Below are 15315 nucleotides of genomic sequence, written 5' to 3' on the forward strand. Positions count from 1 at the left end.
CAAAGCTGTTGCCCTAGCAACAGAATAGCAAAGAAAAGGTCTATTTTTATGTCAGTTTATGAAGCTGCCAGTCAGGAACCGTGAAGTACAAGAACAAAGACACGGGCACAAAAATATACCAAGCTTGAGTTATAAACATTCAAAATATTATTATAGAACAGTTCAAGGTTGTAAAAAATATTCATATACACAAATACAACAGAAAACTATAAGAAATAAATCTGCAATACGGCCTATTTACATGTAAAGTGATTTTATCCAAACTCTTTTTTGTGCTTTTTTTCCATTGAAAGTCTATGTAAACCACTGAAAACATTAATTTTATTATTTTATTATTATTATTATTTTATTTATTAGTTTTTTCACAAGTTTTAAAAAATTCTATTAAAAAAAAATGATAGTCAACAGACATAGATGATGTGTAAGGGATAATGTACAGCGAGCCGGTCATGAAAGACGCATCGGCCCTGAAGTTTTTTTTATATTACACAGCTACTTACTTAAGAAATCAATAATTTGACACAAAAACAGTCCGCCAGAGTCCGAGCAACGGTCTGTTATAAAGAAATAATAGACCGTAGAACACCATGATTGGCCAATCAGAATCGAGTATTCAAGAAAGCCGTGTAATAAAGTGTGTGAAAGACCCACATCAGCACCTTCAACTGGTTTCAGCTTGTCTCTACATGATATATAAATAAAGTTATGTTTCTACAAATAATACTTGCTCAGTGTAGTCACCAATGAATAAGAGGGTTTCTCCCTGTTTCTAGTCTAAAGGAAATAGGAAGACAATGAAGAAAAACACATGAATCAGTGAATGTAAATACACTTAATGATTTACCCTCAACTGACCTTTTAGACTTCGTCATCGAAAACCAAAAAAACAAAATGTTTTATTTAGCACTCTGCCTGTTTACACCTAAAGAGTGAGCAAAACATTCATTATGCTGCTATCAGGTAATCAGTCAGAAGGGAACACTTCTTCTCCTGTAATGTGTTTGTTTTGCCCCGGGCCTGTTTATTCTCTCTACAGGAACATTTCTCCCTCTTTTCCTTAGCTAATCCCTTAATCACTTGTGCCGACTGAAGACAGAGCGCTCCTTGTCCCCCACGGGGGCAGAGCAGCAAGCGACGCAGCAGTGTGCATCTTGTAGGCTTTGTGTTTGCCTGAGGGTTTGTTAGTTGTGATAATGTTGGTGTCTCCTATAATCTAACAAAACCAACAACAAGAAAGGCTGTATGTTTAGGTTGTCGCGTGTCTTCTTCTAACCCAAACATTCATTTGTTACCGCTTTACACTGATGGATTCACCTCAACATACGTCTCAGGTAGAAAAACACAGCAGCCTGCCTTTTTCAAATAGTCCAACAGGTTCCAAGAGGTCAAGGTCAAGTCTTTTTCAGAGTCAGGGTCTCTGGGTGCCGCTGTTACAAATGACTAGTCTTGCCCCGGCCGTCACCGTCTCACCCATCACCGGGCGATGCCCTTGCGCTCTATACATCCCCTCTCCAGCCATCTGTTTCACTATCTCCACTGGATTTCTTCGCTCAGAGCCTCCGACTGAGGGCCAGGCGTCGGTCCAGCTGGTAGTCAGCGGGACCAGGCTGTATGTTTCCAAACTGACGCCCGTGTGGACCCTCACCATAGGGCGAGGTACAACAGTTCATCAATCACAACTACTCTCCCGGTTTAGCCTCTCTCCGTAGAGCAAATGAATCAATATTGTTAATTTGGGGGGTTAGAATGAGATAATGTGATGCCTACGGCTACGACACTCATCTCAGCTGTTTGGCAGCTCTGTAGAAAGTGTTTTTCAATGTGTTACAATTGAGGGTGGGAAATATTCCAGTTTATTAGTTAACCAGACAGTCATCCAATCTTCATTTTATTAGCAGCAGAAGTCAATTGTGTCTCCTCAGGGCATTCAAAACAGAGGTTTGATACTGAGCGCCGGTATGAAATGCACCGGGCGTTCCATTAACTATAATGTAAACTTTATTTAACGCACTAATACAATTGAAAAGTTGTAGCTAGAGTGAAGATACTGGCATCGTATGTAACTAAACCTAAGGAATCCATTGGTACCAACTATGTTAGACTAGCTTGTCAGGAAGGAGTCTAAATAATGCTCTAAATTTTGGCGAGGAAAAACTGGCACGGCCATTTTCAAAGGGGTCCCTTGACCTCTGACCTCAAGATATGTGAATGAAAATGGGTTCTATGGGTACCCACGAGTCTCCCCTTTACAGACATGCCCACTTTATGATAATCACACGCAGTTTGGGGCAAATCATAGTCAAGTCAGCACACTGACACACTGACAGCTGTTGTTGCCTGTTGGGCTTCAGTTTGCCATGTTATGATTTTATGCTAAACGCAGTACCTGTGAGGGTTCCTGGACAACATTTGTCATTTGTTTTGTGTTGTTAATTTATTTACAATAATAAATATATACATACATTGGCATAAAGCAGGTATATTTGCCCACTCCCATGTTGATAAGAGTATTAAATACTTGATAAATTTCCCTTTAAGGTACATTTTGAACAGATAAAAAAATTTGTCATTAATCGCGAATAAATATTTTAATCGATGGACAGCCCTAGTGCAAAAAAATACAACTGAAAACGGGAACTTAATACAAAGTGGTTATTTTGTCAATGTTGTTAAAGTTATATGTTATATGTAAAAGAATGTATATTTAAAATGTATTTGGTATATTGTGATTGTGATTATTTTGTGATTATTTCTTGTGAAATGTAATTATTCATTAACATGTACATTAACATTTCCCCTTGGCAATAATGTAACCTGAACATTCATGCCAATAAAGCTTATTTGAATTTGAATTTGGCAACACTATTTAGATAGATAGATAGTAACTTTATTAATCCCAAGGGAAATTCAAGTTTCCAGCATCACAGTTCCATAGTGCAAAACATGTTAGTAAAAAGGCAGTAAAAAAGTTAGTAGTGCAAAAAATATACCAGATATAAAAATGCAAGGAGATGAAGAAAAACTGTTAAAACTGAATATAGTGCAGGGTAACAGCTGTGATACAGGACTATTAAAAAAGTGAATATAGTGCAGAAGAGACTGTTAAGAGTGAGTATAGTGCATTTAATAAGTTATAGGCATTTAATAAGTAATAAATGACAGTGATTGTCTTCAGTCTGTTGCTGTTAAATCAACATAAAATAAATACATTTTTCATGCTTGCCTTCCTTCATTCTATATTCCACCATAGAATAATGCATAAAAACACCATTATACCATTATCTCCATCCCTCCCCGCCTTTCTCCTCCAAGTGCAGAGCCCAGTGCGCATGCGCAGCCTCCCCAGAAAAACCACATGCGTCTCCACCGCTCAGCTCTCTCCGGTGCCGAGGCGGAGAGATGCGCACAGCACCGAGGAGAGGAGGACACCACCGAGGACAGGACACAGCAGCAGCAGCAGGACAGAAATGCACACGAACCGGGCGTCTCTCAACACAATGGCTCACAGGGAATACGGCTAACTTTGACACACACTTCTGCAAAATGCCCCGGAGAGCTGAGCTGCCGAGCGGCTGAATCTCAGAGCACAATAACACAGAGAGAGACTTGCGAGAGGAGAGGAGAGAGGAGGACCTGATATACCAGTCATTTCTATCCCAGCACACTTTGGTTTCTAGAGATGATCAGTGAGCTGGTGTGCACCGCCGTGGCTGTGGGTCTCTATCTGAACACGCTGGACGCGGATTTCTGCTACGATGACAGGTGAGGAAGGTTTCACCCACAAGAGCAGCAGCTCAGCATCACCATCACCATCACCATCCTCTGCTCCACTTGTCATCTCCTCTTGTTGTGGAGGAGGTTGGACCTGTCCAGCATGTTTTGCATTTGCTTTTGTCCATAATCTGTCATAAATCACTGCTTATTCTTCTGAGTTAAAGACACAAAGACAGGATTTGGGTTAAAACCTGTAGTAATATTACCAAAAATACACATGCAATAGGTGTATTCCTATAACTTGGACTTGGAGTTTTATTGCTCTTATTTGCATGTCTTGTCCCTAATGTTGTTGCATTCCTATAGGGAATTAAAATTATTTTATAATTTTTTTAATCACTGCTTATTCTTCTTTTTTTTCTTTTCTTTTTTTTAACAATGTCTTTATTGTTTTTTTTTTGTTATACAAACATCAGCATTATTATGCAATATATTCAATACAGGATTTACTTTAACAAACATAACAATACCAGTTCTCTCTTAACTTTTCCCTTTCTCACAAATCAATATATAGCTTCACAGTATCAATCATACAATTAAACAGTTAAATGGCACCTCTAACAAAATGAAGATACACATAAACAGAAAATAAATATATAGAAAAAATAAATAATAAATAGAATAAAGAGTCCATTCCCTTCTGAGGGTCTATACCACTATTGTGAATTTCTATCTTAATTATTCCTCCTGTAGAAGCTCACCAATATCACTACTTTTTATGAAATCATTAAATAATTTATCATATTTCCTCATAAACACCCAGTTTTTTTTTCAAGGTATATGTTATTCTCTCCATTGACACACATTGTGCCATATTTTTTATCCAAGCGCCCGTTGTAGGTGCATCCGATTTCTTCCAGTTAAAAGCAATCATTTGTTTACTGCTTATTCTTCTTAGTTAAAGACACAAAGACAGGATTTGGGTTAAAAACCTGTAGTAATATTACCCAAAATATGCATGCAATAGGTGTATTCCTATAACTTGGACTTGAGTTTTATTGCTCTTAATTGCATGTCTTGTCCCTAATGTTGTGCATTCCTTCAGGGAATTAAAATTGTTTTTGAAATATGACAATAGAGTTTGCATATCACATGGTCCTATATATATCTAACTAACAAGCAAAAGAGGAGAAGTTCAGCAGCACTCACATGAAGTGGTTCAGATGCTCTTCCTCCTCTTTGTGTTGATGAAGCACTGGTGCCTGTTATAACAACGCCCTGCTCCCCATGGGGAGAATTAAAGCTAATTCAAACAGGGAAGTTTCATTTTGCTGAATAACAGCTGAATAAACATGTCAACACTATCATGCTGTGGAGAGACTGAGGGGCATTCTGAGTAAACCTGTGCAAACATAGAGTAAAAGGAAAAGGTGGTCATCATCAAACCCTCACAGGTATTTAGCATAAAAATATGCTCAAATCATAACATGGCAAACTGAAGCCCAACAGGCAACAACCGCTGTCAGTGTGTCAGTGTGCTGACTATAACTTTCCCAAAACTGCATGTGATTATGATAAAGGGGCATGTCTGTAAAGAGGAGACTCGTGGGTACCCACAGAACCCATTTCATTCACATATCTTGAGGTCAGAGGTCAAGGGACCCCTTTGAAAATGACAGTTTTTCCTCGCCTAAATGTAGCGTAAGTGTGGAGCGTTATTTAACTTCCTTCGTGTCAAATCAATATGACATGGTTAGTGCCAATAGATTCCTTAGTTTTTTGTTTTGTTTCATATGATGCCTGTATCTTCACTCTGGCTTTAAAACTGAGCCTGCTACAACCTAAAAGTTGCGTTAATGCGTTAAAGAAATTAGTGGCGTTTTTAAACAAATTTGCGTTGATGTGTTATAGCGTTAACTTACACAGCCTTATTTGTTACAGAAAGTGAATGAAGCTCATGAACGAAAAGGGCATAACCTGTGATGAGGTGTCACTGAGCCAAAAAAAAAGGATGACCCACTGATTCTCTATCATTTATTACTAAACCGGATTCCAAGCCACAAAAAAAAGAAAAATATGCAGTTAACTTTTTGTTATAGGTGCTGCCTTGTGAGAATAATCACCCTTCACATAAAAGTTCACAGCTGGTCCCCTTTTAAAAAGAAGAACCGGACAGGTAGTTCTTCACTGAAATACTGTATATGGGCGTACATATGGGGGTTTTGGCTCCTGCAACAGTTCTGTCAAACTGATATTAATTAATCTTCCATTATCAAGTATTAAATCACAGGTACTGATACGTGAGGAATGTGCTAGATTTCTCTGCGGATTCAAAGAATGAGCAGGTTGCCTCCCTTTATTCGTCCGTCCAGTCAGTTGGTTGCTGTCTGCTAAGCGTCTCCAGACACCCCTTAAAGGTCAACTTACTTTTCAGCACCGTCCGTGACCCCTCCGTGTGTTATGAGCAAGACGGAGTGTGTGTTGGAGGTGAACGAGGAGGAGAAACATGGTAGAAATGAGCTCCGTGCGCCGTCTCCAGTTTCATCACACCTCGACAAGTATCCCCCTAAAGCGCCCGGCGGGGGGTTACTCATCAGTCAGCCTCGTCCGTACATGCGACGTGACACCGCGGGGTTGTCAGAAAGGCCCCCTCGGAGACAGATTACCCACGGCGCTGCCTACGCTCGCCACTCCATCCCCTCAGTGAAAGTTCAGTATCCGCCACTGCTGTGGATCTATCAACGTCGCCATGGTAATTTATGCTCTTGGGGGACACTCTCTGGTGTTTTGGTTCAGCGATCTCAGATGGAGGAGGTTGAATACCAATCAGAGAGTCTGACCTTCCGTGGTCGTTCATCAAACGCCGTGCTCTCTCGGGGAGGTCAGGAGTCGCGTGCTCCCGGGTCTCTTCCCTCGGGGATTAGAGGAGGATGAGCAAAAAGGTTACGGTCGAGAGAAAGATCGGAGCGTTGCGCTAATCATTCTGATCTCGTCTAAAAAGATTGTGGACAAGCGTGTTCTTCTACGTGAGCTGAGAAAGTCTCATCTGACCTTTCACCGTGTAATCAAATTCCTGTCACATGTCAGATGCATTTCTTGACATCGAAGACGACGAGACGGCGGGGCAGATGATTCCAGGCACTCCAACTTTGCGGGGATGTTTCTCTGCTTTTTCAATCATGTCAAGTGTTTTTCCTGGGCACTGCTGCTCTGGGGTCCAGCCGAGCCGAGCGCTCTCTTCTTGGCCAGTAGTAAAGCCTACTGCGTGTGAAATGACTGAGTTTTACGGGAGCTGGGAGAGGACTTGAGCCAAGCACATTTTTGATTCGGGGAAATCCTCAAGACAAATTCTGCTGGTTTACAGTTACTCAGGTTTAGCCAAACGTTAAAGGCATATTTCAAACAAGCTATTCACAGTGCTGATGTTTGTGATGGCAGGTTAAGATTGATTGCCTCAGAGTTGTGATTATAGATTAGGTAATATATTTACCGTAGCCTCTGGGCTCTCCTTTGAATACTCATAATCGAGGCTTTTGACAGGTTAAGAAATGAGGCTCCGCATTATGCCGACATTTCAATGGTATTGGTTTTTAATAACACCTTTTTTCGACCCGGTAATTTCTTTAACGCATTAACGCAACTTGTGATTTTTAAAGAGTGAAGATACTGACATCATATTAAATTAGAAAAACCTAAGGAATCCATTGGTACCAACTATGTCAGGCTAGCTTTTCAGGAAGGAGGTTAAATAACGCTCCCAAACTTGCGCCAAATTTTGGTGAGGAAAAACTGGCATGGCCATTTTCAAAAGGGTCCCTTGACCTCTGACCTCAAGATATGTGAATGAAAATGGGTTCTATGGGTACCCATGAGTCTCCCCTTTATGATAATCACATGCAGTTTTGGGTAAGTCATAGTCAAGTCAGCACACTGACACACTGACAGCTGTGGTTGCCTGTTTCGCTTGAGTTTGCCATGTTATTGACAGCCCTACTAGGAAGACATTGGATATTATTCTGTAGACACCAATAGTGAAGCAAGGACGAGAGATAATGGAGGCGACATTGTGAAATGAAATGCATCCTAAGTGGCTTTCAGCATTCAGAGTCATGTATCCCAAAAAGGTTGGTGACCTCAATCACGTCACAGTCCCTCTGAAGAAGGAAAGAAAGGCATTATGGTCCCTCAGGGGGATTGAAGGGAAAACATCTTCCCTCTTTGTTTCAAGGGGGATGGCTTTGGAGATGTTTTGGTGAGGTTATGCTTTATAATTTCAGTGTCATTCTCTATTTGAAATATCCTCCCTGTTAAAATGTCCGCGGGGGGTTTAAACAATCGAATCTACCACACAAATAACACGGGGTGACGCAGAGTAGTGACTTGGAGAGGAGCGCCACGATGAAGACAGAAGATCTGTCGGTCGCGACATCTGTTACTTTTCTAGCTCGGTTTCTGAGGTCGACCGATAAATGCATCAATATGGGATCGTCTTTAAGAAGAAGCGCACTTTCATCTCAGTTCAAACCATAGTGCTGTGAGTTGAAGTGATAATGATTTGCCTCTATGTTAAAGGTTTAACCCCCACCTATGAATATGGATAGCATCTCTGTGAACCCCCCCAAACAGCATAAAACAAAAACATGAACAAGAACTGTTCTTTCTTCCTTCTTTGTGTATGAATTTATATGTAGCACGTATATATGTGGAAGTTATGCTCAGCTAATAAGGAGCATTGTTGTGTCAGGAATGTCCACGTGCTGCTTGTATCAACTGAGATAAGAGAAGCAGTAAATTCAGTTTCAAGCAGGAGGCCAGTTTGGTTGTTTCTTTGCTACTGGCTCCTTACTTTAGATTTATTGTAGGTGTGACCAGTGTTGGGCAGGTTCAGGCTGCTCTCATACACCGTTCTTAGCTATACCTACGACAAATAATGCACTCGCAAAATCTCTTGCTATCAAACGTGACTTTAGTGTAAACAAACATGGTGGAAGACGAACAGGAAGAGTAAACAATGTTAGTTTTTGCACTACTTTGTACTGAAAATTGAAAAAAGAAAAAATATGGATGAAGTCTTAGAGACACGTTAAATAAACTCTCTTATTACACAACTTTGTTGAATACTGGACTCTGATTGGTCAATCACGGCATTCTACAGTCTGTTATTTCTTTATAGCAGACCATTGCTATGTATAACAGACCGTTGCTATGGGCGCAGTTCTGATGTCGGACTCTGGCGGACAGTTTTTGTGTCAAGTTATTGATTTCTTAAGTAAGTAGCCTCGTAATAAGCAATGATAATGTACAGCTAGCGGGTCATTGTTGTGAAAATAAACCCCTTCGGAGCGATGCAAGACGGCGGCATTGCCCCGTTGGGGTTTATTTCACAACAATGACCCACTAGCTGTACATTATCCCTTATGCGTTGTTGCAACAAATCAACAAGTTGGTCCTCCATTTCTGAGGTCCGTCTTACTACTACTTTATTCTTCGCGTTTTGCATCAACCCATGCATTAGCCGCGGCCGCCATGACTGCAGTCAGCTTGGATCTCTATTGGCTATCGTTCCTTGGACTTCCGAGTGGATCGCGGGATGTAAAAAAACACTCTTTACATACCTCACACCACAGGAATATCTTTAGAACCATCAAAAAATCAGGGCTTTGCTGACTGTTTTCGGGAGGAAGGAATCAGCTTGATTCTCGTGTAGCGTGTGCCCAGCATAACATCCGTAGTCCCCGACCATGACATATGGCCATGTTGTTTAAACATAAAGATACACTCGTGTTTTTCATAATCCCTACTCTAAACCGTAAGTGTATGGGTTGTAATAGGGTTGAAATGTTAAATGTGTTGGCTTAACAAACACTTGTTTCATGTCTTTGATTGTGTCCACATCATCTCTGAATCATCTCTGTTTCCCATAACTGCTCGTAATCGTTATCTCTTATGGGTTGGTGCTCCCAAGGCTCACTGCGATGGGTTTTTCGGCCCACTGTGGAGTACACGCTGCCAGGAATCTCTGTGCCTCTAGTGGAATAATTATCTAAAACATGTGCCCTAGTTGTGTTGAGGCTGTTTAAGTTGCAGTATGTGCTCGGAGTAGATAAATATTGAGGGAAGATGTAGGCTAATGAAAACGCAATGCAGGAAGAGGTGAAAAAGCTTGTGTCTGTCAGGAGGAATCTTCACTGTAAGCACTTTAGAGATGAGTAACACCGCCAAAAGACAAGTAAAGTGAACAATGTGGTGAGTAAATAGATAAAAAAAAGTGTTTATAAACTGTAATTTGAGATGGTTTTGAGGCTTTTAAGCAGATTTGGGTACAAAAAGGATTATGTGTTTTCAAGGAGAAACAGACAAACCTCATGCAAAGTGTGCTTTGGTGGTGAAAAAAGGCCTTCTTTTGATCTATCCCAATAAGCATTAACATGTTTTTACTCATTGGAGTACTGTAGCCTCTTCAGATTGGACTGCGGAGGGATCGAAGTATTAGTCAAACAATAGGAAGGCGGGAGCAAAGAGTCTCATTTTGATTACTAGCAGATTTAAGTCACGAAAAGCACTTAGTGGTCAACTCTGCAGATGTTGAAACTGCTTTAAAGCCACAAATGAAGGTTTGAACCCACTATGCTGAACGGAGTGAGTTTCTCTTAGGGTTTATAGCGGTGTCCGGTCCAATGTTAAAGCAAAGAATTGTCAGTAGTGCATGTGCTGAAGACGGAGGATGAAATATTAAAGCCTATCTTCTTCTCGTGCTGGGATGTGCTCCAGCTTTAACAATCCTTAAAGGGGCAGGAAAAACAGTCTGCTGGCAAACACAGGAGCTCGCATGGCTTGTTCTCCATAATGAAAAGGTATCGAGGCACGCACAAGGCAGATTTATTTTTTATCAGATGCACTTATGAAAGGTATTGTCATAATAAAGTAAATCTCCTTCATTTTGACGTTTTTGAAAACAGCCAGATCATCACAGTGTGCTAGCCAAGGTTCAGAGTTTCAGGTGTAGCTGCTGCTGCGGGTTACTCTGAGATGATTTAGTGTGATGAATTGCTGTTAACAACGTTTTATTTGTTTTGTGTAGCCACATGCAATTCATTCTGGCGGTAGTATTGTGTGCCAGTCATTCATAGAAAGCAAAGTATGGTATGAGAAACATGTCCAATACAGATGGCACCATATTTAATAAGGTGAAACCAGTTAATCATTAGTCGAATGAAGAAAATGAATGGTTTACCATTTTGATAATCGAGTAACCGTTTAATTTAGGGCTGCAACTAATTATAAATTCATTGTCGTATTTTTTCTCAATTAATCGATTAGTTGTTTGGTCTATAAAATGTCAGAAAATGGTGAAAATGTGGATCAAGATGACGTCCTCAAATGTCTTGTTTTGTCCACAACTCAAAGATATTCAGTTTACTGTCACAGAGGAGTAAAGAAACCAGAACATATTCACATTTAAGAAGCTGGAATCAAAGAATTCAACCAACTCAAACCGATTTATTGATTATCAAAAAAGTTGGCAATTAATTTAAAAGTTGACAACTAATAAATGAATTGATTCATCCCGTTTTTTTTTTTTTAGACATTATAGAAATTATTAATCAAATAATTGTAAAGAAAGATCACCAGATTAAAGGTCTTTAAACACCAACATTCAAACTTTATTACTTTATTATCAACCTTGACAAAGGCAGCGCAGGCCAGATCCACTCTTTCCATTCTTACCTTTCACAATAAAAGCCTTAGACTTGTAATATTCGCATTACTCGCGAGTATTTCACATTTTTCGTGTCGTTTATTTGTGTGTAAAGGCTCTAGAGCACGTACAAAAGACCGAGAACATCCTTTTGTTTGTTGTTTGATGTTTGTTTCAGCTTCGATTAACTCCTCTGTTATCTGCGAGTAGCAAGCATACGTGACATGTTTAATAATCGTAATACTTGATGCCACCTTCGCTCTGCACTCGGAGAAGAGACGGGTTTGTTTATATTTAGGTTGTCCCTCCTCCCTCTGGGTTGCGGCGATGCGTGATGCTGGTCGAGGCTGCTGCTAACCCTTGGCTGCCCCGTATCCCTCGCCGGCCACAGTCGACCCGCCCGTCTGCCAAGACACGACCGCCAAACCTCAGTCCCACGACCCTCCCTGTGCACACGCCATATGTGGATCCCAAAAACACTGGTATCCACAGACAACAGAGCTTAAGTTATACATGTCAAAGTTGTAGATTTGTCATGCAGCGCCCATGATTTGGGAGGATGACAACCACAAACCATAGATAAAGGGGTGAAAACACAGTCTCACAAGTTTCTTATCTGGCCAACCGCACCACTAACCGAGAGCCTTCATAACTGTGTTCAGCATCACGGGGTTGGATTTCCACCTCAGCGCACTAAACTCACTTTGTAAGCAAAGCTTCTTTTTGTGGCGTTAGATTACACTTCGAGTGCTGGCAGACACTTTCTCTCTTTTAAACTACAAGGTGGACTTCTAAAGCATCGTAGTGGCGTAATCCAAAACCAAAACCCACACTGGGGATCACACGAATCGCAAGCAGTTACCCTTTCTACCTTTTGTAATCAATAGCCATTGAGTATCATCTTTCTGTGACTATGAAGTTTTTTTTTCTTTTTTGTGTCTGTAGCCCAGAACAGCTGTCAGAACAGAAAATCAAACGTGTTTTTTATCCGCTGCACTTGACAGAAGCGCTCACATTTCACTACAGCTCGTATGAAAAGAAGTCGAGAGTGAGCTCTGACTTTCATCAGCCACTTCCTCTGAGTCTGATGAGGTCTGTTTGTGCATGTGTGATGGTGAAGCTGTCAGGGGTTGGTGATGTAAATGATCAGGATGAAGGAGCCAGTATTGCCAGATTGGGTGGTTTTCCACCCAATTGGGTTTGTTTTTATTTAATTGGGCGTAAAAAATGTTTTTTAGGCAGGCTGTGTTTCAATTTGGGCTACTTTTTGTACCATTTGGGCGGTTTCCACCAAGAAAATGTTAGGCTATAATCCCATAAATCATCCGAGTATGATATTAGTATGAGATTGACTCAGCTTGACACGCAATGACTAATGTAACAAATGTATTTTCAGTTTATTACAACTGAGTTTGTTCCTATTCAAATTGTTATTGTCATAGTTCTGTGATAAAAGACTTTTAAAAGCTCATATCGGTTCAACTTTCAATGTTTAATGGGACATTATCTAAAAGTTTTCCTAATTATTCTGATAAAATATAAAACCAGAGGTGATAGGACGGATGTTTGCTCGTATTCATACTCGTTGTTCTTACTCCTCGGTTTTTCGTTAAACGAAACACAAGAAGATATAATACCTTACAGACACGTGACAGTGATATATTCATCTTCTCATCTAACGCCAAATTCACACCGGAGCAGCGGCAAAGTGTTGCCTGCGACAAACTGCCATGCGATGTCTATGAAAAGCTGATTCTGCGGCGAAATGCGGCCAGACAAAAGGTGGGAAAAGTTTAACTTTTAGCGGCGAAGTGCGGGCCAGAGCGGACCCGCAGCCAATCAGCAAACAGATCCTGTGACTCCTGTTAAATATTGACATGTGTACACTTACAAAGTGTTAGTGTAAGTGTAATTAACTTACTGCCTGGTGTGAATTCGGCAAATCTCTTAGCAAAAAAGCAAATAAGAGTATTTCCCAAAATATCAAACAGTTCCTTTAATCTTGTTAATGCTTCCCATATTCAAAGTTTCACGCATAAAGACCCCAATGCAAGCTACAACATTTTGGATTCCTTTAGAAATACACATACAAATGTGCACATAACAGCTGGTTAAGATGCCTCGTGCAGTTAGCTGAGTTACAAGAACTTGCTCCCGAAGGTAAAGTAAGGAGTAATGTTTTTGTATAGGAAAACATTCATTTTGTTTGACAAATACCTACAATAGGATGAGGTCAAATTTGTGCCATGCAAGCTGTAATGAAACTCCCGCTGCGTGGGATACTGACACTGTGCCGCTGTGCTTTAATTATAATATAAGTACCAGTAGCTTCACAAAGCCAATAGAGCTTCATTAGCTTGGCAACCGTGGCACTGAACCCTAGCTGAGCACTGCACACACTCTTTCCATTTTCACACACGGCTGCTCCGGCTTGTAAAATACACTAATATGCATAAAGGCTTTCTGGGTCAGAACAGGGCCAACGGTGTGTGTGGGGGGGAAATCGGCTTGTGCTTCTCACCTCGTAAAAACCTGAGAGGGGGAGATAGAGAGAGTTGGTGTGAGGGCTTGAGGGATTTAAGATTCAGGAGGGATCAGATAACAGCCCTGCTACATAAACGCAAGGGCACAGTTCCAGTGTTTGGTATTGAGATGTATGGAGAAGGGAAGTGATTATACTGGAGGCTCTGTCGCTTAAGTGTGTTACAGTTGATATTTGTTTGCCTTCGATGTCTTTGTAGCACGACATCGGAGACTTTCTAAAGACTTTTGCTGAAACCTGTACGATCACAAAAGAGTTGTGAGGGATTTAAAATGTAGTTTATCTCCAAATGTATGATCATATCTTCATTTGTACATTTATAAAATGTCTCATAAAGTTTCAGATTCCTGTAAAACGTAAATTCTTTGTCATTCTGTTCATAGGCGCAGTTTGAACTTTAAGGTTCACAAAAATATATAGAGGGGGTGTAAACAGAGGCTTTGTTTACGTGCATGGAAATTAATAATCAGGCACCAGCAGGTGCATTTTAATATCTCGTCTATTATGCCCAATGAGTGATGGAATATTGTGAGAGTTACAATTGAAACCGAAGTGTGCTGACTTGACTATGATTTGCCCCAAACTGCATGTGATTATCATAAAGTGGGCATGTCTGTAAAGGGGAGACTCGTGGGTACCCATTTAACCCATTTTCATTCACATATCTTGAGGTCAGAGGTCAAGGGACCCCTTTTAAAATGGCCACGACGCTTAAATTTAGCATATTTAGCTAAATTCTAGCTTTAAAACTGAACCCGCTACAACCTAAAAATCGCAAGTTGCGTTAATGCGTTAACTTTGGCAGCCCTTAAAAGAGACGACAAAAAGTGATCTAGCTGGTTTCTCATTCTGTCAATAAGAAGATACAACAAGGTCGATATTATTCATCTTTACATTAAATCATTATTTCTTTATTATTATAAAAAAACATATTTGTATCCCTACATGCATTTTTGGATACGGCCACTAGGGGTTCAGTGAGCCCCCTTCCTGAACCAACACAAATTGCGCCTGCGATTCTGTTCCCACTTACTGGATTTATTAATATTTATAATGTTCATATTTCATTCCCATCTGCATGATTTATTCTGCGGAGGTAGATAGCCTTTCTCCTTTTCCTGTTTCCTACTGATAAGCGCCTAAAAGTGCAGAACTTCACCACATAGAGGAAGTGTGGCGGTGTCAGTGCAGCTGTGTTATTTAGAGGTTCTCTCATTGTGGCACAATGGAGGGGCTATTTAGAGGAGAGATGACACAAGTTGTATTGTGAAAGGAGATGATTATTATAGATAGTTGGACATAGACGAAATTGGCGACTGTGGTTGAATAAATGTTTTGTTCAGAAAGCAGGGAATCTGCA

At 40.5% G+C, this 15315-nt stretch overlaps 1 protein-coding gene across 1 annotated transcript in view; it reads left to right on the forward strand.

Annotated features, from left to right (window-relative positions):
- Positions 1 to 3341: 3341 nt before the first annotated feature.
- Positions 3342 to 15315, forward strand: part of tmtc2a (transmembrane O-mannosyltransferase targeting cadherins 2a) — a 65345-nt gene continuing 53371 nt past the window's right edge. Inside the window, exon 1 of the mRNA XM_074625504.1 lies at positions 3342 to 3762. Within this exon, the coding sequence (XP_074481605.1) occupies positions 3680 to 3762 (83 nt within the window). The 5' untranslated portion in view covers positions 3342 to 3679. The remainder of the gene's footprint in view (positions 3763 to 15315) is intronic.

The sequence above is a fragment of the Sebastes fasciatus genome, chromosome 23, assembly GCF_043250625.1.
Source record: "Sebastes fasciatus isolate fSebFas1 chromosome 23, fSebFas1.pri, whole genome shotgun sequence".
In the NCBI taxonomy this organism is placed as follows: Eukaryota; Metazoa; Chordata; class Actinopteri; order Perciformes; family Sebastidae; genus Sebastes; species Sebastes fasciatus.